Source organism: Fusarium phalaenopsidis (assembly GCF_050370095.1).
Source record: "Fusarium phalaenopsidis strain FUZ10S chromosome Unknown contig_32300, whole genome shotgun sequence".
In the NCBI taxonomy this organism is placed as follows: Eukaryota; Fungi; Ascomycota; class Sordariomycetes; order Hypocreales; family Nectriaceae; genus Fusarium; species Fusarium phalaenopsidis.
This window is the reverse complement of record NW_028145406.1, coordinates 94,870-119,531: the sequence shown is the minus strand read 5'-3', so window position 1 is coordinate 119,531 and position 24,662 is coordinate 94,870. Positions and strand designations below refer to the sequence as shown.

Below are 24,662 nucleotides of genomic sequence, written 5' to 3'. Positions count from 1 at the left end.
AAGTTAAGCGCTGTGCATAGGGAAGCTGCTGTGTGCAAGATTGCTTGCCGCGCTGGAGCTCTGTGAAGGGTGCTGACCACCCAAGGCAACGATGTGAAACGTAGCCGTCTTAATTTTAGCAGATGGTTCCCACCCACGGCGACCACGAAATAATAAACGGGTTCCTTGGTTCAACTCTTTATTTTAGGATCGTTATTCAAAATTGGCGAGATGCGCCGCTTGCAAAGGTCGACTCTCACGCTCAATCAAAATGGATGACAAGCACCGTCCCGAAGATATTCACGTGACAGGCTCGCCGGCCCCTGGGACTGGAGCCCAGCACGCCCAGCGACTGACCCCGTACAACGCCATGATTGTCCAAGCACACGAGGTTCCCAGCGCTTACTGCGTCCTTGCTGCAGTCGCGAATTGGCTCTTCCTTGCTGGCTTTGTTGTCTTCCCTGGCACCTTCACGACGATAAGCCAAGCCACTGCACTGGGCGATTCCCAGGCCGGTCGCGTAGTGCAGCATGCCGTCCAGAACACGCCGCTCCTCGTGGTCGGCAGCCTCTGCTGCTTCACCGGTGGCGTCGGGATGGGATGGGTTGGTTGGTCTCAGAAGCATAACTATATTTGGCTTTCTGATCGGATCTTTTTGTTGGTATTCCCGAACAGTAGCGACTGACTTTCTAACAACCCTCTCCAACAGACCCAGTCTCCTTAATTCGGTTGTCGCCCTTCTGATGAGTCATCAATGTCTATACTGCACAGGAAGGAAGCTGGTCTGTGACGGCGATCGTGACCACCTGCATTGTCGGAGCATGGGCTTTGACCATGGCGCTCTTGTCCGCCATCTACGAGCTTTGGTTCCTTCGAAACTTGAGGCAGATGTTGTGATAATGGGATTTCACCTCGAGCAAGTGATATCTACTATAACTTCAAGTTTCCTCCACTTCCAAGCGACTTGAATCCCTCGTCTTTATCCTCAACCCACCACCTGTGTGTCAAAGACCGTTGCGAGATTGGATTTCGGGAGATAGTGCGCTCCTGAAGCCATCCCATTCGAGAATGAAAGCAGACACTAGGCGGGAGAAGATTGCGTTGCGGCTGGTTGCGCTCCACAAAATCCACATCGATGGCCTTCTGGCTTGCCTCCACAGAGCTTACACGACTCTTCCATCGTAAGGATCAAGTGCGTTGAACTGTAGTCGTGTCAGCGGATCGATGTCCTTTCAGTTCTTAGGATAAAGAGACCTTTTTTTTTTTTAAAAAAAAAATTTAAAAAAAATTACGTTTCAAATATGAACTTTTTAAGTTGCTAGTTGGGTGTCCTTTGAGTGCGAAGCCGACGGATAAATAAGCGTCGGGCAGCGACGACCTTGCCACTGGTGGCGCCAAATGGCGGGGCATCCAGTCAGGGGCTATCCCACTGCTAAGGCATTATCTTAGGGCCTGGGATATTGTGTGACATTGGGTTAATGGGTGAACACAGTGATGGACCACGGATAAATATCGGAGTATTTCGGCTATCGTCTAACCCCGCTCGCTGAGTCGACCAGACGTGCACCTGAGTCTCAAGCTCGTGTCAGGATACTTGGTGGGGCCTCAAAAGCGGCCATCCCCGTCAGTCGTTCCTCCTGACACCCAACATCATCCTATTCGCGACGCAGTATCGCTACGATGGACCATGTATGCCACGTCTGTGGCGATGTATTCGGCACAGGTGATGAACTTCGTGCTCATATCCTTAATTCCAAAGTGAGTGAGTTGAAACCTCAATACGAACTCATGTTGACAAACCCGTGGTTCGCCCTAACGGCAGCGATCCAACGATATCTTGCCTCAAGCGCTGAAATTCCCTCAGAGTTCTTGGATGTCTTGCTCTGCCTTTCGCACTCAGTCAGAATTCACTCTTGTCCCGAAAACAATTGCGCTTTTGAGCACACCGAGTTCAGACACTTGGAAGGGCATTGGAGAACACGTAAGAGAAATGAAGCCATCGAGGATCTATGACTTAAATATTGCAGATGCCCCATGCAATGTGAGATGCGGATTTTGTCAAAAAGTTGCAAATCGCGTCTCACAAGCGCTGACCCATCACAAAGACTGCACCACGCGCGCAGGTGCCAAGATCATGCAAAACGAAATGCCAATCAGAGAAAGATTGAGTGAATATTCCTTACAGTGTCTGATCAGAGCCTTGCCTCCGCCGGCCAGGCCACTCAAGAAGAAGCGGATTAAGAGGAAGAGGAACACTTCGAAGAGCCCACGACAAATCGACTTGGAGGACGACTTGGATTTTGCAAACGACGTTATAACGATTCCGGATTTCTCTACGTCCAAGGGCCCACAAGGCACGGATCGAAACGACCTGCTTGTTGATGGAGATCCTTCGGCAACTTCAACCCCAGTTCCAATCAGTACGAACATGCTTCCGCCGCCTGCCTCTCACCCACCGGATTTTTTTGCACCTGGCCTCGATGATAGACCTTGTGATGGTATCAGGATACCTCAACAACAACCACCGCCTGCCTCTCACCCACCGGATTTTTTTGCGCCTGGCCTCGATGATAGACCTTGCGATGGTATCAGGATACCTCAACAACAACCACCACCTGCCTCTCACCTACCGGATTTTTTTGCACCTGGCCTCGATGATAGACCTTGCGATGGTATCAGGATACCTCAACAACAACCACCGCCTGCCTCTCACCTACCGGATTTTTTTGCGCCTGGCCTCGATGATAGACCTTGCGATGGTATCAGGATACCTCAACAACAACCACCGCCTGCCTCTCACCTACCGGATTTTTTTGCACCTGGCCTCGATGATAGACCTTGCGATGGTATCAGGATACCTCAACAACCGCCACTGCCTGCCCCTTACCTACATAGTTACCATAGTGGTGGAATGATATAGAGAAATATATCAAATCAAACAAATACTTGTATTTACATGCAAAAGTTTCCCTTATTCCCATTCGTAATTAATCTTATACCCTCGCCCTTCCAACTGCTCTACTGTCTTAGCAAATTCCGTAGAATGAGGCAAGGATATCTTGGTCATGCCTCGAGAGGTCTCCTCAGAGACACACCCAACACAGATGACAAATCCTTCGATAACAGTGAAGCGTTGTCGACTGTCGGTTATGATACTGATGCATGTTAATAAGACCCGTAGAACTGATATTCAAGCATAGCAACTTACATTCCACCTTGCTCAAGTGTAATCTTGCGCTTTGGCATATCCAGATTCTCCAAGCGAGAGTCATGAACAGCAATCAAGCCCCATTCTTGCGACATCTCCATATCGATGTCTTCTTCTTCTATCGTGTGCAGATGTGATCTTTCGCGAAGGACGACCGTGGAACATGGGCTCCATAATTGAAAGACAAGTGATCGGAAGGTAGGTCCCGCATGGAAGGAGAAGGTATAATCACGAGGAAGAACGTTGCGATAACATTTGATGAATGCCCAGTAAGGTTGACCAAGCGCATTTGTAGCAAGGGTGTGCAGTTCCTGCTGGCTGTCAGTGCTGATCATGTAAAAGAGCATGGTGTGTCTAACGTGATCATCCAAACTGTGTTGTGCAAGGAACTCGAAGCCATATGGCGTCAAAATGGGCAGGCCAGCTTCTTCAAACTGGTTAAGGTCTCTCCCTACCGCACTGTCAAGCCATGCATAGGCTCCCTGTTCGTGAATCGTTTCCCGTGCCTCTGCAACTGGGATGGCCATTATTCGGATGCTCTGTTGCTGGTGTCATGATGTGAGGGGTTATTGGTGACGAAACAAGGAGGGGTCTAATTCCGTGTCTTGGGGCGACAGAAGGCTGGTGGGGTGGTGATTACCTAATAGTAGTAGATTTCTTATAAAGAAGCTAATAAGAGATACTTCTAGAGTAGGCATATGTACTTTCCAAAATAAGTATTTCATATCATGCGGCTACCGGGGATGATCCTATCTCCTGAATGGAAGAAATTTTGTTTTAACACTTATGCAAGAATGAACTCGTAAGGTATGCTGGTGGCGGGGAGGTCACAGCTTCCGTTTTACAGACGCAGGTGGAGCTGCTTCCATTTTTCAGGCGCAGGTGGAGCTGCTTCCATTTTTCAGGCGCAGGTGGAGCTGCTTCCATTTTTCAGGCGCAGGTGGAGCTGCTTCCATTTTTCAGGCGCAGGTGGAGCTGCTTCCGTTTTACAGACGCAGGTGGAGCTGCTTTCATTTTACAGGCGCAGGTGGAGCTGCTTCCATTTTTCAGGCGCAGGTGGAGCTGCTTCCATTTTTCAGGCGCAGGTGGAGCTGCTTCCATTTTTCAGGCGCAGGTGGAGCTGCTTCCGTTTTACAGACGCAGGTGGAGCTGCTTTCATTTTACAGACGCAGGTGGAGCTGCTTTCATTTTACAGGCGCAGGTGGAACTACTACATCTTCTTGTCAAGTGAGAACTGAGAACTACAACGTCTCAAGATGGTGAGAATGCTTGCAGGGATAGCTTTAATGGTGGTACGGGGCTGTGTGTATATGATCAAGGTTCAAGCACAACCAGAGATGAATATAACGTTGCCGAGTTATATGGGTACTTTCACTAGTTAGACCAAAAAAGACAAGAAATGGGCTCAGCCAACCCCTGTATACCTTGAGTGAATGCAGCGTGCTGGACACTTCAGACAACGACAACCAGTCACAACTATAAGGCTATGTCTCTGCACTTATCGGGTTCAGAGGCCTGTTATGTGGCCAGGGTGGTGATCTCAAGGGAGGAGAGCTCTGAGGCTTGAGAAGTGCAGCGGGGATTGCTCCGATGGTGTTGAGAACCCATGGCTCTCATCGGGGCCAGTTATGGAGGCCAAGCACCAGCGGGCTGGCGAGCAGAGAGAGCAAGGAGATCTCAAGTATAAAATGCAGCCATTCTTTCAACTATATTGAATCAACAAAGCAAGAGTCTCAGCCAACTGCATCGCATACTGCCTGAATCAACATGTCGGGCACCCCAGACACCCCAGACAATAGCGACCAGCCACAGGGTGGAAAGCCTTCAGATCAAAGTCCACCTAAGGGTGATTCAGCAGGTGAAAGACCTCTCATTCTTATGGCTCGCGTTTCTAACTGCTGAAGAAAACCCGCAAGCTTCTCAGCAAGGCTTTTTCCCCATCAGTGTTGTTGATGGAGGCACCGTGGGAATTATAAACACTGACAAGGGGAAGGGAAAAAAGTGAGGCGATAAGTAACGACCGGTTTATTGTTTAGGAATAGGAAGCGCTACTGAGAAGTAATGGATCGCTCTTGATGTTGATAGCGTTGTGCCTGGTCCAAGTAGCAACCCAGAGCTAGCATCCCACATGATATCCTTTTGTGTGTCTTGGTGGCTTATTGTTATGATAACTGCCTCAGAAGTTGCGACAGCAGGAATAATGATTGTTTGCCATTCCGTCGGGACAACCATTGACCCAGAATCATGCCGAAGGAAGAATCGTATCCCCAGTGATGTCCCTGTGCTTAGAAATCCCGATCGATTCTCTTCAGTTAGCCTCTACCGTCAACTGCTTGAACAACAAACTTACCAGCTCATCAGCCACTTGATATACAGCCTCTTCGTGGTCCCGAGACCACTTGAACCTGAAGACAGCTGCGCCAGGTACTTCCTGGCGGACACAATCATCTTGTTGCTTGCCAGCTGTTGCTATAGTTTGCCGAATGGATTCGGGAATCGCGAATGGTTTATAGCCAACAAGATCAGGAACGGTAACAAAGTGCCACTGATCTCGAGCGGTATCGTAGCGGCTTTTGTTACCTGGGGAGGTTGGATCTGGGAGAATGTAGGGTATTGGTCTTTGGCTCTGAAATACTGATACAAACCTTAGGTACTCCTCCTCTCCGAGCACCTTGGTACCAAGCGCCCGGCAAACCGCCTTGTATCTGTTTTTCATTAGATAATACTCAGCCACTGATCGAAAGTAGGCCTACGGTAACTCTGGGTGCCGGATGGCAACGATAAATGCAAGATAGGGCGTTAGAGATGCTTGCACCTCAGGGACAATTTTGCTTCTCCCAAAACATGATTTGAATTCGTCTGGTTCTTGCTTATAATAGCCCAGTGCCGGGAGACTGAGAGGTACTGTTAACCATCAGTATTGTCTTTCAGAATCTCCTACTTAACTCACTGTATAGAACAGACTCAAAGGCACGGTGCCTCAACCTCACGTATAGTTTATCTATTAAGGCGACCAGACCTCGAAGTAAGCTCATGTAGTTGCGAATAGTGTAGTCCGTGGGGCGAATGGTGTTGTCCGCGAGACCATCGCCAAAGCGAGACCTATACCTGCGGTAGGCTTCAGTCTCGTCTTTACGGCTCTCCACACAGCAATCGGCGATGGCAACCAATCTCCGAAGATCCTCATGTAACAAGGCATCCTGGTTATCCCGAATAAGAGATGAAACCGTTCTGTAAACATCTTCAGGGGTCTCGAAGCGCTGCATCCGCCGAGCTTCTCGCCACTGGTGCTCGTCCTTGGGTATGGTCCCATCTAGTTCGCGAAATGCCGCGGCTCGTTTGCTCGCCTGCTGGCCGAGCCGACCCCGGCCGGAAGACGCCTGTCCCGGGTCGAACGGAGGTAGGCTCCCGCTCATTTTTTGAGTCTCACCTGAGGGAGTTGGTGGGCGAGGGAAAAGAACGCGTGTCTACACGACAGATGGGCGTTGCGTGGCGTTACGGTGGGGGACGAACGAGAGGCACGGACTGGTCGGCAAGGCAGTGACCGCCTTTCCTAATACGGACAAGCGCATGTGATCCAAATCGGGAGTAGTGTCTGTCTCCACGAGATTGCTGCCGGAGAGCACGGGGCGAGTCTCTTTCCTAAAATTCACTAGCGTATGTGACCCAGATAAGGAATAGCGCATATTCGGGGCTGCATTCCGGTGAAACGCAAGGGGGGTGGCGTGTGCTTAGGGCACTTCCCGTCTTAGTGCTCCGTTGTTGGCATTCACCCACCAACTCAAACCGTCGAGGGACCCATGGCGATGCATCACAAGTTCATGTTATCAGAAGAAAGCACGCCAGACCATCCTTGCGTAGCCTGCACTGCAAATCTACTTAAGTGAAAGTGCAAGCCCACAAGGCAGCAGCATGCGCAGCGACCTGGTTCGCCCAAGCCCTCTTGTTCACTCTCTTTCACCGCCCTCACTCCATGTACGTGTACGACATTGGCAACGGCACGTACAACCTTGGCCGCGGCGCGTACGACACAACTGGCGTTCCAAAGCCTCCACCAAGGCCCAAGCCTTATCAGGGATGATGTCACCGCTATTGTGTGCTACCATTGTCCTGTCTGTCCTGGAGTTCGTCACGTTGGTACTTTCCATCCTGCTGGCTTGGTGCCTGTGGCAACGGAGGACCGCGCAAAGGAGAAAACACAAAGGGAATCATCGGACTGTTCCAACCGCACTGGAAACAGAGTCATATAAACTGAACGATGGTAAGATGCGGGTGATTCTGCACGAAAAAGGCTAACAGCAAATAGCTACAAGTGAAAGCAGCTTTATCTCCCACCCCAGAATGTCACACCTGGGAAGCCTGGGAAGCTCACACGGGTTTCTGTGCCGATCTGTGCGGCGCACCGTGCCGCAACCACCTATGCACTTCAACATTGCCGTGATGGTTTCCAACGAGAGAGGTTGGCTATTGGATAAATTCCTTTTCCCTGAGAAGCTCAATACTATTACAGATGGAGAAGGTCATCAGTACTCGCTCTATATGAACTATGAGGTCAATACCGAGGATGCAAGTGGGAATTTATTACCTCTTCTCCTGGAGCAGGAGTATAACAAAGATGCACCTATTTGGGCGGTAACACCTTCACCGAAGAAGGGTGTCGCGCGTATCCACGGCATGATCATTATAGACGGGCAGGACGGCGACATGTTAAAGTCGTTTCTACGTCTACCAATCCCTATAGTCACTCGGCCAGATTCATGGGAGCCGTGGGTTCTAGTCCGGAACATGATTCAGGCGCAGTGTTAAGAGCCGCCTCGAAGCAATGTCAACATTCAAGATCATGACGGGACACGCGGAGGCAAAGACAGAGACTAGTATAGTTAGGATGCTTATGTACGGACTTGGGTAATAAATTGACTCTCTTCTTGCATCTAATAGACTTTTCAGATTAAACAAAAGATACGTCCCGCCTCCTCTTTGCACCTTGGTTAACCCAGTGTTGGTGTGTTGTTTGTTGGAAAAGGCCAGTCACTCGAAAAACCTTTGCCCCGAGTCAATGGCAACTCTCAAGACCATGACGAGACTGGCACACGCGGAGGCAAAGGAGAGTAGCAGTTAGGATGTGAATTAGGCTCGAGTGACGCAAATCTACCCTCTCATATCAAATGGGCTTTCGAATCAAACAAGAGATGCTCTCAACCACACAGCAGAGCATTCGCGCCATGATATCCTTCCATCTCCATATCCAAGTCAGAACCATAAGCTCTTCAAGTGTCGTTGGTGGCAGATCATCCCGCCATGTTCTGGCAAGGATGGAGAAGGGTACGGATCGGATATCGTTTCTGTGTGAGATGTTTGATGAAGGATAGGCCTCCATCAAAGGTATTCTTGGTCGTAGGGGCCGATATCGAGTTTCTGCGTTCGTCCCATTGGTTTCGCGGCGAGGGACTCTGACAATATGTCGCCCGCGGCGAACCATGATGTAGTCCCGAATAACACGGCGGGGTCGGCCGATAGACGTGGAGCCAGATATAGAGAGCGGCGAGGGCAACGACAAGTTACTCCCACGCCCTTTCAGGGGGTTCGGGGAACTCATGGAGGGTCGGTTATTCTGTCGCCGCAGTAGGCTATGCAGGGCAGTCAGCCACTCTACGGTGGAAGTACTTTTTAGGGGACAAGGGTGGCTGATATAGGTATTCTGTGATGTATCCAGGTGAGCCGCATGGTACTCGTCAAGGCGGTTGGCCTCAATTCTCCTACTTCACCGCCTCTTCTCCCAGAGCCCTGTAGCTCAGATATGTGTATAAAAGACAAGAGATTCTTCGGATGAATCTCTCTACTGATCTACCACCCATCAACCTCCGAAACCTACCACGCTTTTCACCCTTGCAACATGCGTGTCCCTGTGACTGAGGAACCTCTATGGTTCTTGACTGAGAATGAGTATAGTCGCAGAAGTGAGTATTTACTTATTAGGCTCGAGAGAATACTGCTGACTGATACTAGAATCAGACTGTACCAAGCTTTGGTATGGCCCGGTATGCCAATTGCCAACGGAATACACATTGCCCGAGGACCATGGTTATGGAGAAAAGCAGCAGATTTATGTTGCGCGGTCCCGCGCTTTTTATGATGAACTGAAGCCAGGATTTGTTCTGGGAGTAGCGACAGCTGGCATTAGCATTGGCATTGCGTATCACTTGGCATTTGGTTGAGCAGTTGGTTGGCCAGAGAACTTATTGAAAGGTATTCGTGATCAAATAGTCGTACTCGATAGATAAAAAAAACTGACTGCATAATGGTTTGGAGTCGATTTAGAATGCCGTGAGACTTCTCTATAGATACATGATAGGCCTGAACTATAGAGGACACACACCCCACCGGGAGACGATCTGTATATATTAAAGGGCCCATATAGAAAGAAGTAATATACGTCAAGGGCTTCCCGGCGCAGCAGCGAGTCCAGCCCCGTGAAGGTAGAGTGCCGAGGACCCTTGATGTTGAACCCTGGCACTAATGTGATATGGCTACGGAACCTGCATCAAGCGTCAAGGAACTGGTTGCAAGGGATGTCAGCAGGCAATTAAAAGGCGGCTCCCCGTCGTCTTTGTCTTGTTGCCCATGGTAGCTTCTTCTTAGGCCCCTACGTCAACCTGCCCAGTATGAGCCTCGATGCCACGAGACACGGTAAGCCGGTTGATTCACGCAACAACATCTCTAACATCATCATATTCGACAGTGCCACAAGACGACAAAGCAACGAGCCGGGAGGTTCAAGACCTGATAACGAATCATGCCGAATTATGCCAGTCGAAGATGAGCCAGTCAATATCCTGGAATTGCGCTCATGGGGATGTTGAGGACTCAGGCACGTTGCTTGACACCAATCGTTCCTCATCCAATGGCTCGTTCAAGCCTGCACCCAGTATGGATCTGAACAGAGGCAATAGCGTCTCGAGTCACGGCCAGTCCATCTGTATTATGACTTGGTTGGAAGGAATTGAGATAGGGGAGGTAGGGCATGCGGGAGAAGTGCCTAAGTGGGTTTTGAGATAGTCCCAGCGTGGAGAGAGAAGCATAGCGCAGACGGGGTTTGTGCTTGTCCCAGAGGAGCTTCGGAACCCCAACCAGACTTTGGGGTCAAAGTGGCGCGTAGTCTAGAGATGTGACTTGGCAGCGGGAGCGGGACAGAGAATGAGAGAGAATCTTGTAGTTCAGTTGCTATCCCAAACGTCAAGTTGGTCACCCAGTGAAATTTTCGCCCAAGCGGTCTTTCCGCAAATTCTCCCGCAAACGGGTTCTTTCCTGTTTCAGTGTCTGGATCTGCTTCCGAAGGTTCGCTATCCTGCTTTCCATCTCTGATGCTATTGAGTAAGTCATGGAATCATGCGGCTCTTCCAATTCATCTCCTAAACCAAGCCACGATGGAGCATCGCCTTGCTGCGAGGTGGATGGATGCTGGCCGGCTAAGGGACTGGGCGGCGGTTGTGTCTCGAGAAAGCATCTAGCTTCATCGATAGGACACTCGGTGAAATTAGAAGGCTGTGATGAATCTGGAGGAACTTCGGGCCCATTTGGAAGAGATGACTGCTTGCTGGGGTGGGCCTGCCGAGCCGATCGCAGGTCATGGTTGAAACTGGTGGGTTGCTGGTGGGCATCCAAGGAATCTGATTCCTCATTGAGAACCAACCCACTCATCGTTGAGGGCTGCCGAGGCGTGGTCAAACGCACCTGTCCATTGGAGCTCTGGGGATGCGAGGTTCTCACAGGCTCAGCCATTTCAGTGAAGAATTCAGTTCTGGATTGTTGCGCTTCGTAAGTGTCTTGCCCGGGGGTCGAGTTTGTCACACCTATTTGTAGACTGGCGAATCCTGGGCATCTGATCGCTCGGTGCCGTTCTCGCTGGGCTTTGGGTGTTCCTCCTCCGAATCCAAAAGCAAGAAATCGGGCAGGTCAGCCACAGTTGCATTAGCGTGCTGGACCGATCCACGCGACCCAGTAATTTACATAGCATGTACATGCTCCCACGCCAAGTTGGTGGAGCCTCACACCGTCTCCCGGTGCCGCGGTCCGTGTGCAGTGGGGTGGCATGACGGCTCATATCCGTGTTCCGCGCTAAAAGAAAGTTGACGCAGGTTCCACCAGCTGAAGGGCCTGCAGATCATCGCCCCTGTCAAGGCCCGGCGGTCGTATGAAAACGCAAGCGTCCCCCAGAGATAGATGGTGGTCTCCAAGCGCTGCTCTCAACAATCCAAGCTCTGTTGCCATCATGACACTCGACCAAATTGAGAATTTCCGATCCCAATCGCAAGACGAGGTCCTCATTGATCCTGCGCTTGAGGATCCTCAGCAAGCCCTGACAGGATCGACCCGTATAGGCGGCGCTGACTTGCCACTAACAACCACACCCTTGAGAGACAACGGAATCCATCTTGCATCTCAAGCACCTCCATCCATCATCATCGGACGGGCGCAGTTTCGCTGCGGTATATGCGGCATCCCGTTTAGGGAGAGCAAAGCCCTAACAGCTCACGCACGTAGGCTGCATCCTGGCAAGAATGTCGCCTTCGGGTGTAATAGCCCTGGATGTGGGCCGCCGTATTTTGACTCGGCAAGCTCTCTTCTGAGCAACCATGATTGTCCTCATCCCATACCTAAACCCTATTCTTGCAGTGGATGCGGTCGGAGATTCACTAAGAAGTATAATGCCAAACAACATACCACCAAGTCGGCCCACGCGGGTGAGGAGAATAGGCGGCTAACCGAGAGGAGCTCTGCCGGCGGTACAGTTGAGCCCGTCAAGAATACTCTCGTCTGCAATTATTTTAGTTGCGGTAGATCATTCCCGAATGGTTCAAGCCTTCAACGACATATATGGAGGCATTCAGACGACGTGCAGGAGAGGTGCAGTTGTGGAAAGAAACCTAGTCATCATAGCGCCGACTGTAAAGTACTTGACCCAGCACGCACGCCTGATTTTCGTATCGAATGTGACCATATCTATGGGTGTCGCCTGGATCGATGTATCGAGAATTTTGGGAAATATTATGACCTACAGTGAGTTTTGGGCGATTATAGTTAAGCATCATATTGACTGACGCTTGGAAGGAAGCATTTGGAGACGGCGCATTCCAAGCAAGGCATGAAATGCCCTGACTGTGGGTATTCATATAAGGACAATGAATATTCCCAAAGGCATATCGACTCGTGCAGAAAAAGGCCAGCAAGACTCCCGCTGGGAAGAATGGAGGGGGAGGCCTCAAGTGTCAAAGAAGATCTAAGCGGAGACACTATGCAGTCTTCAAGAGCAGAATCGCAGCCTGTTACACAGGCCCCAAGTGCTGGCCTTGACCGAGATTCGGCCCCTATCCCGCCTCGTCATGAAGACGACGATAACATCGGTGGCGGCGAAGACGAACAATCGCAAGCCCCTACCCTTCATCGAGAGACTGAACATGGCATACACTGGGACAAAGGCCATGGGGAACCAGCAAACCAAATGCCATCAGAGGCAGAATCAGGGGTTCAACCACAAAATCAACCTCAGCCAGTTATCGAGAAAAGGTTGAGTTTCAGCTTCCTGCTCAACTCAGAATCTTCTCAGGCTCACTCTCCCAGACAGTCGCTTTCCCCTGCACCCGGCGGTAGCACTGCATTTTGCGAGGCCCGTCCACCATCCTCTCATCGAGAGGCTGAACATAGCATGCACTGGGATCAAGACCTTGTGAAACCAGCAAACCAAATGTCATCAGAAGCAGGATCAAGGGGTCACGCCCCGCCAGCAGCAATCTCAGTCCGTGGATTATTGACACCCGCAGCGACTCTCGAGATGGAAGTACGAGATGGTTCAACTATCTATGTATCGAATGGCGCCCCTAAACACACCGTCAATCTCGATGCCAATCCGGCCGAGGACGGCGGCAACGGCGGCTACAATTCGCCCGCATCGACTCTCCAGCTGGAAGGGGACATCGCTCAGGGTGGAGCGGTGCCAGCAAGCGATGTAAGGGACGCCGACCCGCCCAAGGACTACGAGGACAGCAATTTACGTGAGGATCTTGACTCTAGCGAAGCTGCGGTGGCTGCTAGTTCAACAAACGACGATGAGGATAACGACGACGGCTCCGAATTCAGCTTCGAACACGGCTACAGATCGCTTCCCATGGTTGGTAAACATGCGGTTCGCAGTGCCCGTCGACAACCAGGCATTTTGAGGAAGGGGCGGAGACAGAGACGGAGACGACAGAATGGCCGATGCGAAGAAGCGGTGCGACCTAATAGTCTGGCGCATATCAGTTGCAAACGCGACCAGCCTGGAAGTGAGGAGGGCGGGGATGAGAGGACAGCCAAGAGGCAGAAAACCGGACACAACCAAAAGGCATCCGAATCCGTGGCGACTGAGATGGGACAAGGTCCGGGCCAGAGTCAAGGAAGGCCAATTTGCCTCGACTCTCCAGCAATAACCACTCCCCCAGCAGAGCCTTCATCGGTCCATAGCCCCCCAAGTCGTTCCCTGAATGCCAGCCTCGACGCCGACTCGGCCAAAGACGGTGACGGCGGCCGCGTTTCATCTGGAGCTTTCATTTCTAGCGAAACTGCGATGGTGGCCCCTGGTCCTAGAAGCAGCGGCGTAGGCGCTCGCGACGACGGCGATGACGTTTGTGGTGCTCCTCAGCAACCAGACTCCCCTGGCCAAAGAGAAGAACAGAGACGCCAACAGCAGCAAGACACACTTGAACGACAAGACATCGCAACAGAGGTTACGGCGAAGGTTGATGGTGCATTTGGAAAAATGGATGAAAGGGTGAAGGCCGCCGAGGTACGCCAAAGAGAGGCTGAGAAGGAAGAAAAGATCATAGAGGAGAGGATAAAGCGTCAAAAGGCAGAGCAACAAAAACTTGCGGAACTCATAAAGAAAAGCGAGGAAGAAGTGCGGAAGCTCCAAGAGGAGCTAGAGGATTGCCAGAAGGAGAAGCAAGCGGCGGCAAGAGAGGCAATAAATGAGAGTCGACGCAAGAGGAACATGGCGCAGGAGATGGAGGATGTCTTACGCCGGAACGGAGGCATGTAGAATGTACGTTCCAACAGGACATAAATAGAACTCTGTTTCATGCACGACCGTCGCTTGAAACCTTAGACCGAGAGTGGGCCCGATGCTCCATATCGCGGAGTGCCGACCAGGTGCATTGACCAGGGTGCCTCTGCTCGGAAAAGTCTCGGAAGTGTAATACTTAAGCCTGTCATGGAGCCGCGCCTCGTTCACTCGTTGCCCCTCAGAAGTAACCTCGCACATCCGCCAACATGACTGAGCCCGGCACTCCAGCACCAGATCTCGCCGCGCTCCATGCTCGAGCCCGTCGAATAGAAAATCTGATTGCTTCTGGAATCGAGAAAGTAGTGAAACTGCTTACTCGGATTGAGACAGTCATCGAGCCGCAGACAAGTGGGCCGAGATCAAGTACGCGACTCGCGGCTCGTGGCAAACCTCGAAGAAAAGACGTCGATGGGCCGCCACCATGGATTACCCCCGCCTTGGGCGAGGCAAGGGAAGAGATGGCCGCGCTTGGAGCTCTTGCGAAAGAAATCATCACTGCCTTATCACAGGTGCCAGAAGAGTCACCTCACGCCGAGCATGATGCCTTGGGTCAAGGACGGAGGGATCCAGAGCGAGAAGAAGCGCGGCAAGGCGGGACGCCAGCTGGCCCTTCTGAGCGCGGTTCCCACGAGCAGGCAGTTCTAGCAAGCGCCGAGAGTCACGCCGCCTCCAAACCGAGCACGCAGATTATCGCAGCCACCAGCCCAGAGGCTATCAGCGACGCGGAGGACCAGGCCCCAGCAAACGCCCACGGCGACAACTCGGCCACCAGCATTGAGGCCACCGGCATTGAGGCCACCGGAGATCCATCAAGCGATGGCTCTGATAAAGACAAAGACACATCCATGCGAGACTGCGAGCAGATGTCACCATCACCACCTGGGGGCACTGACGCGGCGGCCCCCGCGGCCAGTGCTTCCCGATCCGCACCCATGCAGGCTGCCGCGGCCGATGGCCAGCACGACATCCCAGAGGCAGACCGCCAACCCAAGAGCGGCGGCGGCGGCGGGGACCAACACGCAACCACGTTAGGCGAGCAAGAGCACGAACCAGAGAATGGTGATGCAGACACGGTCATGACCGATGGCGACCAGCAGGGTGCCCACCCGGCCGACGAGCCGAGATCGCCACAATCCGCATCCAGGCAGGCCACAGCCAACGACCAAGGGGGCATCCCGGCCACGAACACGCCAGAGGCAGAAGCGAGCGGTCCGGAGGACGAGGACGTGGTCATGGGCAGCTCCAATGTGGCTCAGGGAGAAGGCAACGCCGAGTCTACCGCCGCTAATGACCGGTCGGCACGGCCCCCAGCCCCGGAGGACGACACGGGCAGCGACAGGTCCGAGACCAACCCGCAAACACATCCCACGACCGCGAACCCAACTAGCCAAGGTGCCGGCGCACAGGTCAACATGCAATCGCCGTTCAATGGCGCTACGCCCGAAAGAACCATGCGGCTCCCAACCACGCCAAACTCTCAAGGCAGCGACATGGCCGAGGACACATCCCGCGCCACCACCCCGGATACGCACCTCACATCGCCAGACTCCTCAGTGCCAGACTCGCCGCCCCAATTCGCCTTATCAGAAGCCGACATGGGAGAAAGACTGGTCGAAGCACTCGAGAGGATCATCAAACGGGACGATTCTATGCACAAGATTTCGGTTCCCAACCTGCCCATCGACCTAGATTTAATCAAAGCCGCGGTAAAAGCCGGGTTAAGTGCGCCAAAACCCGACTGGCAATTCACCGCCAATAGATTCGTGCCCGGGCCAAAAGGCGAGGGCTACATGCGTGCCTATATCTCGAAACGTCGATCCCACTTCGCATTCCCGGACTTTCCAGACAAGGTGGTAATACCGGCCAAGGAGGAGGCCAGGAAGTGGCTTGACGACTACTTCGACAACCCTCCAGAGGGCATTGTTCCATACTTTACCGGCCATCTGGATCTTCCATACGGGGATCTGCTAAATCCAGGAGCAATGATACTAGACAACCCGAAACTCCTCGACCTGCACCGTCCATACTGGCACATTGGCGGAGATAAATCCGCGAACCGGTTCCATATCGAAGACTATAATTGCTCTGAGGATGAATCGCCCTGCGGCCTGCGTTCTGCCAACCTGGTGCTGGAGGGAGTCAAACTCTGGACTGCCATTGAGACGCATCACACAAAGAAATTTGAGGCCTTTGTCGCCAAGAACTGGGACTGCAATGGGTGCAGTCAACGTGTCGGACATCAGTCTCTGTTGATATCCCCTTTGACACTTGAGAGAGAAGGTATCGATTTTGAGATCAAGGTTCAAGGGCCTGGCGACCTCATGATCCCTGGGCGCAGCCAGTATCATATGGTCGTCAACATGACCTTCAACATCGCCATGTCCATGAACCACTTACAGCGTGGAGATTGCCTCAAATCTATGGCGCTGCGCCAGTGCGTCAAGTGTGGCGTACTGGACGATACTGTCACTCACGTCCCGCCCCCCAACTTAACTCGAACGCCTCTACCATCAACTCCAGACCCACCGCCCGAGCAGCCAGAAGCTCAAACGCCTTTGGTGTCGGAGGCGCCCAAGTCGCCCAAGAGGCTAGCCACAAAACCATCAGCAGCACCGGCGAGCAAAAGGATGAAAGGGAAAATGGCCGACGCAGTGCTTCGCCAGAGCAAGCGCGTGAACAACGACAGGGAATCTGTGGATACGCCTCGAGTAACGCTTGAAAGCTTGCAGAAGCTTGTGGACAAGTTCAGAGCCGAGAACCTGCTCTGCAAAGTTCCCACGCTCCGCGCCGATCAGCTACCCACCGAGCGGGTCTTGAGACTTGCCTGTGCCATGTCAAGCCGCATCGCCATTCAACAGTTCCACTCGATGGTCCAGTCTTGGAATGCATGGCCTCGTCTGCGAGAGGACGTGCCCTTACCCGGTGAGGATCCCATCTCTCGTATCCAGCATCGGGTCTTGCTTGTACACAAATATGCTTCTATGGATATTCTCTGCAACTACCTTTTGCGCCAAAGCCAATTCAGCCTCGTCAAGGAGGTGGAAGCCCATCGGAAAGGCCAGATGCGAACTGACCCTACCTTTATCAAGCAAGTCTGCGAACGAGCACGTTGGACTCGGCGGAATTACGACTACCATTACACAAGAGGCAAGCAGTGGATAGCGATATGGGATCGCAACGAAGGGATCTTACCATTTCTTCATCGCTACACAGAACCCTTCAATATCAGTCCGACGCGGTGTATTGACCTTAGTGAGGATGAGCTGAGCAGTCTTGCTTCCTTACTTGACAATCACGTCTCGAAGGCTCTATTAAAAGCGGGTGTGGCTTTCCAACAAGCCGTGGAAGAATCACGGAGCGTGCGGCTTGCTTGGGACGGACATAAAGTTAACTGGGATAGCTTGGATGAGAATAAGCTAATGTCGTACCTTGAAGTGGTTGGTTGATGACTAGATTATCCCCTAATGTTTCATGGGGATCCTTCAACACACGGGCCACTCACCTAATTGACTAGGTGAGTGACCCGTGCGTTAGAGCACTTCCACCTACCCTATGCACAGCAACATTTCACACGACGTCAAGAATGGAATTGGCAAGATGTTATACTATTTGCTACCGACTAATTAAGAATGTCTATCATATCCATCCCTCCACTCTCCATCTATGCCTTACTCATCCCGCATCTCACGCGGCGTCATCTCGACTAGTATCGCTGAGTCAACGGCTTTCTCAATACCCTCGCTCCCCTCGCACTGGGTTAGGTCGATTTCATCCACCTTGACAGAGGGAATCCCATCGAGAATCCCCTTGAGAATCTCGTAGAGAATCTCGTCGATATAAAAAACCTGGGAGTATCACCGTGGGATTAGGAGGCATCACCTCCTCTGTTGGTAGGTAAGGTGGGCTCGGTGTTTGTGTTTGATGGAGACTTTGAAATATACTTGTCGTTGTACCGAGTGGGCTTCGAACGTCCCGCATGCTGGCGCTTTTGGCGACGGCGATGGCAACTGATGCCTCGGGGTCTTAGAAAGGCGTCGCAGCGAGCACAACGACTTATAACAAAGGCCTGTCATAGCTTAAGAATAAGGTCTTACACGTTAAGTAAGACAAAGTTGGAGTCTTGCTGGCAAGCACACGACACAGATGAGTCCATGGTGATGTCAGAGAAGGAGTGAGATGAATGAGTAAAGAACGAGTTGACTTGGAGAAGGGGGTGACCGGCCTTTAAATACTCGCCTGCTGGGCATTGTGTCACCAACAGGAAAGCCGGTTTGTCGTTACGCCGACCTTGAACGGGGTGCTCTATAGATGGATGGTTCAAGTGCTTCTGCATTGAGATAACAGAAGCTAATGGGACAAGGGCACATAGTGTTATTGTCATGGGCCTCCCAATCAGGAAATATCTGGGCTGCCAATTGGGCTGCGGAGGCCGACGGAGGCCGGCGGAAGCCCGAGGCATCGGCCTGAGAGAGCAATGTAAGGGAAGGGAAAACGCATACAAAGCAAGTAGGGCAAGAATCAAGACCGTCACATCTCATTACCTACCTGCACGCAGCTCCATAGCAGCTTGACCTCCTCACTCTCTTCTACAACCTTTGCCACTGATAGTTATTCGTAATCGAGCCCGGTTTAGCGGGTTGAAGCATAAGTTTGCCAGGGATCCAAGGCCGTGGCCCGATGGCATGCGCAGAATTCGAGAGATGGTCGCAGCCCGAGCCACAACTACCACTCCCCTCTGCGGTGACGAGCAAGGTATCTGGACTATGCCTCCTTCGGTCTCGGTCACATGGCATTTTATCTTGCCGTCGATGTTTCATCCAATGTTACACTTTATCTATAGTGTTACTGCAACTGCGTTTCTTGCCTTAGCTTTTTCAAGAGCCAGAACTCGCAGTACCAAGCAGTGCTCCCATAAGCGCACCCCAACTGCCAACAATACAGACCGTGACTATAGCGGTCACTGACCATTCTCCATCATGTGCAGTGTAGACGTTAATCAGACTTGTCAGAAGAGCCACCGCCGAGTTGAGCAGTTCAGGCCTGAGAGTTGTTAGTGGGTTCACTGGGGCGTGGTGTTGATAACTCACACGAGCATCCGGTCTCTCAGCCACACATAGTTGCTCCGCAGGCCCCATGAAATCCATACGATGCCGGCGATGCCTAGAGTGCAGCAGAGAATGCCCACAACGGGGAGAGGCGTATTACGCACAACACCCTGGACGGTTCGTCCGGCCTGGGACTGACTCAAGAGGCTGGCATGACTCAGCGAAGTAAACGTTCCTGGGAATAAAACAAAACCGGCTAGGAAGAGCCAGTTAAATATGGCTGGTCTAAGTGCTGGACTTTCACGAGCCTGGAGAACCATGATGTCATATGAAGAACGTGTTTACACTCCGAGCGAGTGTGTGGTCGTGGCTTTATTATCCATCGTGATCAGCAATGTAAAAGACAAGGAGCTTGTGTGTTGGGTTTCTTAACAGCGTTGTCGGTATGCGGTCGAATTAGGAGTTATATACGGCAGATATGACCCAGATATGAATCTGGGGACAAAAAATGGGGACCGTAACGGTAATCAGAATGCTGGTCGAGAACCAGAACCTGGGGTAGTCGCTTGTGTTATGGGATGAAACAAGTGCCAAGCCTCGGTGGCTGTAAGGCGACACACAAGCTGTGGTGCGTTAGGCGACACGAAACGGTACAGCCACGTGGACTAGAGACACAGAACGCCGCAGACCTACGAACCAGCCTCAGGGGACACGAAACGCCTTGACGGCCTAAATGAGTGACACGAAACTTCACAGCCACACGAAGCCACTCGCGGGGGATACAGTTTAACCTATCCTCCAACTCATCTCGGAGTGTCTACATTATAAGCGTGCTTATGAATCAACCGAAATTATCTGTAAACCCTCCATCTTGGCCGCCAAACCGGGAGTCAGGAGGTCAAACCCACAGCCTGATTCAACAGCCGCCTCCACTTGCCCTGAAAGACGTGCACAGGTGCGAATAAGCTGACCTGGGCATTCATACAAGGCTCTTTTAGCTACCAATCTCAAGGCCAAGCCGTCTAGCCTTCGAAAGTTCCGTCTTTTTGAAAGTCAGCACTCCACTTGACAGTGGTGCCATCCACTTACACGATAGGATCAGATGCCTTGGAATGCACAAGAACAAAAAGAGGACACGGCTTTGACAGTTCTGCCCATCTCCTCGCGGTTCGCTTGCGTTCCTTAAGTTGCCGTCTCAGTCGATTCAGGTCAGCATGGGGTTCCTGAGCGGTGATGTAAATGTTCATTGCAACGCTTGCGTCTTGATAGCCAGCTGCCCCAAAGAATTCCCCTCTCTTCCTCTCCGCCCTTATGACGCCTTCGATACGAGTAAACAGCCGCAGTAACTGGATATAAGCCAGCCTCCGCATCAAGTGCCCCTCCCGACTTCCGCATATGTAGGAATCTACCTCTCTTAACGCTGTAGTGATCCGAGGATCCGAGCTGGTGATCCCTTTTGGGAGTGTGGTGGTGCTGAGGAGCGAAATCCAGCTACCTAGTGTGCTCTCAAAGTTCTTGGTGAAGGCATCCGATGGATGCTGTCCAATAAGCCTCTGACTTAGGCGAATCACACGGTCCTCTTGTCGCTTGCCCCTTTGCTCAAGTGTTTTCTCAACCCAGTCCAGATATCGGCTCCTGGGACAGCGGCGACGTAAGAAAAAAGTGGCAGCATCTGCTGCGCAGGGTAACACGTGGTGAGAAGAGTGAGAAGAACTCCCTCCGGCTTGGCCCCGTGGGGGTACCCAATCACCAGATGAAAGCTGGGCGAGTTCCAGCGCGATGCCCTCCGCTGTTGGGTCGTCGACATCTATCGGGTCAGCCATGTCGCATAGCAGGTGGATGTCTGTTCAATTACACCTCATTCGCCTTGCTAGTTGAGATTTGTCCCTGTAATCACTTAGCCCTGATTCACGCTGGGGCGGGCGTCGTTTATATCCCCGTCTATTCACGCTACGTTGGCTGGCAACCTCCGCAGGCGCGCGCTTACGATTTGCTTCCTGTTTCTGGTACCTGCTTTACTTCCAAGAAGCAGCATCCAGTGCCTGTACTTAGAGACGCGCGCATTTTCGAGGCGAGCCAGGCCGCATCGACTACTGGCAGGTACTGAAAACGAGGCTTGTATTTATAGAACATGGGCTGAGCTGAAGAAGACAAGGGGAAGACTGGCATTACTGATAGGGGATGGCACTGCTGCTAATCTAATGTTTCCATAAGTGCTTCGTAAAATACGTCAAACGTGCGAACTCCTTGATTCTAGGGCATAGCGGGCAGCAGAGTAGACCTTGCGAGTCAACAAAGTCTTGAGGGAGTGGTTTAACCCCCTTCACTTTAGATTTCTTCGCGAGTAGGTCTAGGATGCGCTGTGGGACATACTCTGGCCATTCGAAGAGACCAAGAACACCAGCAGCTATTTCGCTCAAACTAGGCAGTGAAGTTTCGGGAATTCCGTTGTTGATTTGGGGGAGGCGACGAGCTTCTGCCAGCACTGGCAAGCACGATACGTCCGAGTTGTTGACTAGGACAGCATCCTGGGGGATTGTCGGTCGTGCATGAAGGACAGCACCGGACGTCGAGATGCGGGGTTGCTCTGTCGCCTACCACCTGCGAGGACTGGCCAACACGATACACGGTCCTCTCCCGAGCGCCGTGCGAGGTGCCGTCAGAGCATGCGTCGAGCCAGTGCTGCTCCACGGCTCCGAGGCGTGGTACCCGGGCCGGACCAGGCCGCGGTGGAGCCGGCCTGCCAAGGACGTGCCATCAAGTAATCACCATCTCTTACAAAGAATGACGAAAGCCATGAACCAGGCCATGAGAGCCATGCTTTCCGTCTGGAGGACAACACCAATCGTTGGTCTCCACCGAGAAAGCGGGATACCGCCGGTTGATCAGCCACTCGAAGCAAGGCGACTCAGGTTCTCCACGCGGCTCAAATCGCTTGATGAGGCTCACCCTCTGGCGAGTCGGACACGCCCGCCTAGCCAACCTACTTACCACGACCTCATCAAACGAAAATATCAAGCACAGGTAGGAGTACGCGCAGACGAACTCCTTGCACTCTGTGCGCGGGGGACCTCATATAGGCACAGCTAGCTGTGCAAGCAGGAGACGCAACCCGCAAGCGCGTTGCCGAGAAGGAGCCTTGAGGAACGAAATCGAAGATGAAATTTGGGTGTGGAATATTATTTTTAGCGGATGATTGCAAACTATATATATATATATATATATATATATTGATGCAACCTGAACGGGAAACCAGCTTTTTGGTGCCCTCAGTCGACTACCAGCCACATCTTGTCAATGGTGTCGGGCTGAAACGTGCATCAGATCCTCGTGAAACATGCCCGAAAACTCTAAAACGAGCCCATGGAAGGCGGTGATCTTAAGATAAACGCTCCCCCCAAGAGGCTTATAATTATAAGATTTGCGTTCAATCCATTTGACGATAGCTAGAGTTACAGAGGCTATACTATCACGAGCTATAAACATGGCGACGCGCCCAGTTCGGTTCCAGTTCCTTCGCGACAAGGTAGTCGAGGGGCTGAATTTCAATCATCCGGTCCCAGATAGCCTGATCGCCCCCCTATCCAAAGTCCGTTAAGAATCCTCCTTCGCCGACCGTTTTCGGCAAGCGATGTTGCCTCTTATGAAAGAGCACGAGGCCGCTTGTCACGCGGCGTCTAATCCCTTTTGCGTCAGCTGCGGATCGCCATCACATCTGTTCTGCAGACACTAATGTCCTATCTTCGCAAAGGGGGCGATCCCCACATAGCGGTTATCGTCAGTGGCGTATGCGGGAGTGCCGAATGCGAAATCGAGACGCGGCAAGCCATCCAAGGAGAGATGTTTGAGGCTAGAGCGGGGCGCGAGGCGGAGGTTGGAGGCACGTGTTGCGCGGTATGTGGAACGAGTGAACAGATCAAAAAGTGCGGTCGATGCAAGGCGGTAGGGCGCTGTGGAAAAGATCACCAGAGAGCGGATTGGAAGAGACATAAGAGTGTGTGTGCATGAAGACGTACAAATAGCAGGGGAGAGTCAAACTGCATGGTTGGGTCACAGATTTGAATAGACGGGGGATTGGCAGACAGATTTGCGCTTTCTCCGGCACTCGATAGATGAGAGCGATCCTCTGTGGATTGTGGGAGCTGACTCTCGTAGGAAGGCCCTGCGGCGCTGGCGCTCTCGGAGCCTCGTCGCCTCTTAGAAGGGGTGGACGGAGTGGCTCGACCATCCCAGCGGAGGGACCGCTTTGAAGTCGGAGTAGAGGACGGCGTGGGCGTGGGGACGGGGGCCGGCCTCGGGAGGCAGTCCAAGTCGAGGACACGGAGGGCCAGCTGGTTGGTGTCGGTGGTGCGACCAGCAATCTTGGCCGTGATGCTCAAGGGGGCCCCTGCCGTAGGCGTCTTGACTCTATGCCAGCGCTTCGTGCTTTCCAAGAAGCAGGCCACGGAGAACGCCACCGGTGCGGACTTTGAAGAGTAGTAGACGGCTGTTTCGACGGTAAAGCGGCGAGGCTCGGACGGGGTCACCGGCCCTGTCGCCTGTAGACGGGACCGACCCGACAACGGTCACCATGGGGCGCCACCGCCCCGGTAGGTATCGACGGTACTCATCGGAGTCGGAGTCGGACACATCACCAGGGTGTCTGGGAAGACCAGTAAGAGCGAGATCAACCGGCAACTCGGACGAGCCTCATTAGGCTGAGGGCCTGAACACTAATGTGTAGGACGCCACTATGGGACTGGGCCGCAGAGAAGCGGCCATGGGCGTAGAAAAAGGTATTAGGGGTGTATAGCTCCCGCTCTTCTCGTGTCAGATATGCGTGGATGCGGGTGTGAATGGGGTTAATGTCATCGTGCGAGCTGCAGAAGCCGTCCTCCTCGAAGATGTTGAGGTCGGTCTGGATCCCGACGTAGTTGGGAGCATTTTCCCGAGTCGGATCGTCTGTGATGGCGTCAACAAAGTCACGCAGATGGATGGTATTCGAGAAGGTAGTCGGTCGAGACATGACGAAGATAGACGGAAGCACAGGAACAGGTGAGGTGATACAGGAACCGGGCGACCAGAAGGAAGTCATATAGGAACTCATCCCAGATTAGCCACATACCACCACTTCTGCTGCGTTCCAGATGCTGTAACGGATGTGGTGTCAGAGGAAGAAACTCCACTGCCCTCTTTTAATCTATTCGCGGAGTAGGAGAGAAAAGCTGCTGCTGAAACCATCGAGAGACATCACCATCGTTTCAAGGCGGTCAAGTCGACTCCCACGATCATGGGTAGACTGAATTCCAAGGAGCCGCCGTGGCAGAAGATGTAGTAGTGGTTGGATGAAGATGTT

General features: G+C 52.5%; 4 protein-coding genes across 4 annotated transcripts; 3 read left to right on the top strand and 1 right to left on the bottom strand.

Moving 5' to 3' along the window:
- Positions 1-250: 250 nt before the first annotated feature.
- On the top strand, positions 251-664 carry LRP88_07371 (uncharacterized protein; the record flags this gene model as incomplete). The annotated part of the gene is made up of 1 exon (XM_083243901.1): positions 251-664. The coding sequence occupies one exon, from the start codon at positions 251-253 to the stop codon at positions 662-664; it is 414 nt and encodes a 137-aa protein (XP_083100336.1).
- A 12,352-nt stretch (positions 665-13,016) lies between these two features.
- Positions 13,017-14,258, top strand: LRP88_07370 (uncharacterized protein; the record flags this gene model as incomplete). The annotated part of the gene is made up of 1 exon (XM_083243900.1): positions 13,017-14,258. One exon carries the CDS (start codon positions 13,017-13,019, stop codon positions 14,256-14,258), a length of 1,242 nt encoding a protein of 413 aa, XP_083100335.1.
- A 230-nt stretch (positions 14,259-14,488) lies between these two features.
- LRP88_07369 (uncharacterized protein) lies at positions 14,489-17,529 on the top strand (the record flags this gene model as incomplete). Its single annotated transcript, XM_083243899.1, has 2 exons — positions 14,489-17,374; positions 17,512-17,529. 2 exons carry the CDS (start codon positions 14,489-14,491, stop codon positions 17,527-17,529), a joined length of 2,904 nt encoding a protein of 967 aa, XP_083100334.1.
- A 6,205-nt stretch (positions 17,530-23,734) lies between these two features.
- On the bottom strand, positions 23,735-24,332 carry LRP88_07368 (uncharacterized protein; the record flags this gene model as incomplete). Its single annotated transcript, XM_083243898.1, has 2 exons — positions 23,735-23,969; positions 24,067-24,332. 2 exons carry the CDS (start codon positions 24,330-24,332, stop codon positions 23,735-23,737), a joined length of 501 nt encoding a protein of 166 aa, XP_083100333.1.
- Positions 24,333-24,662: the final 330 nt, after the last annotated feature.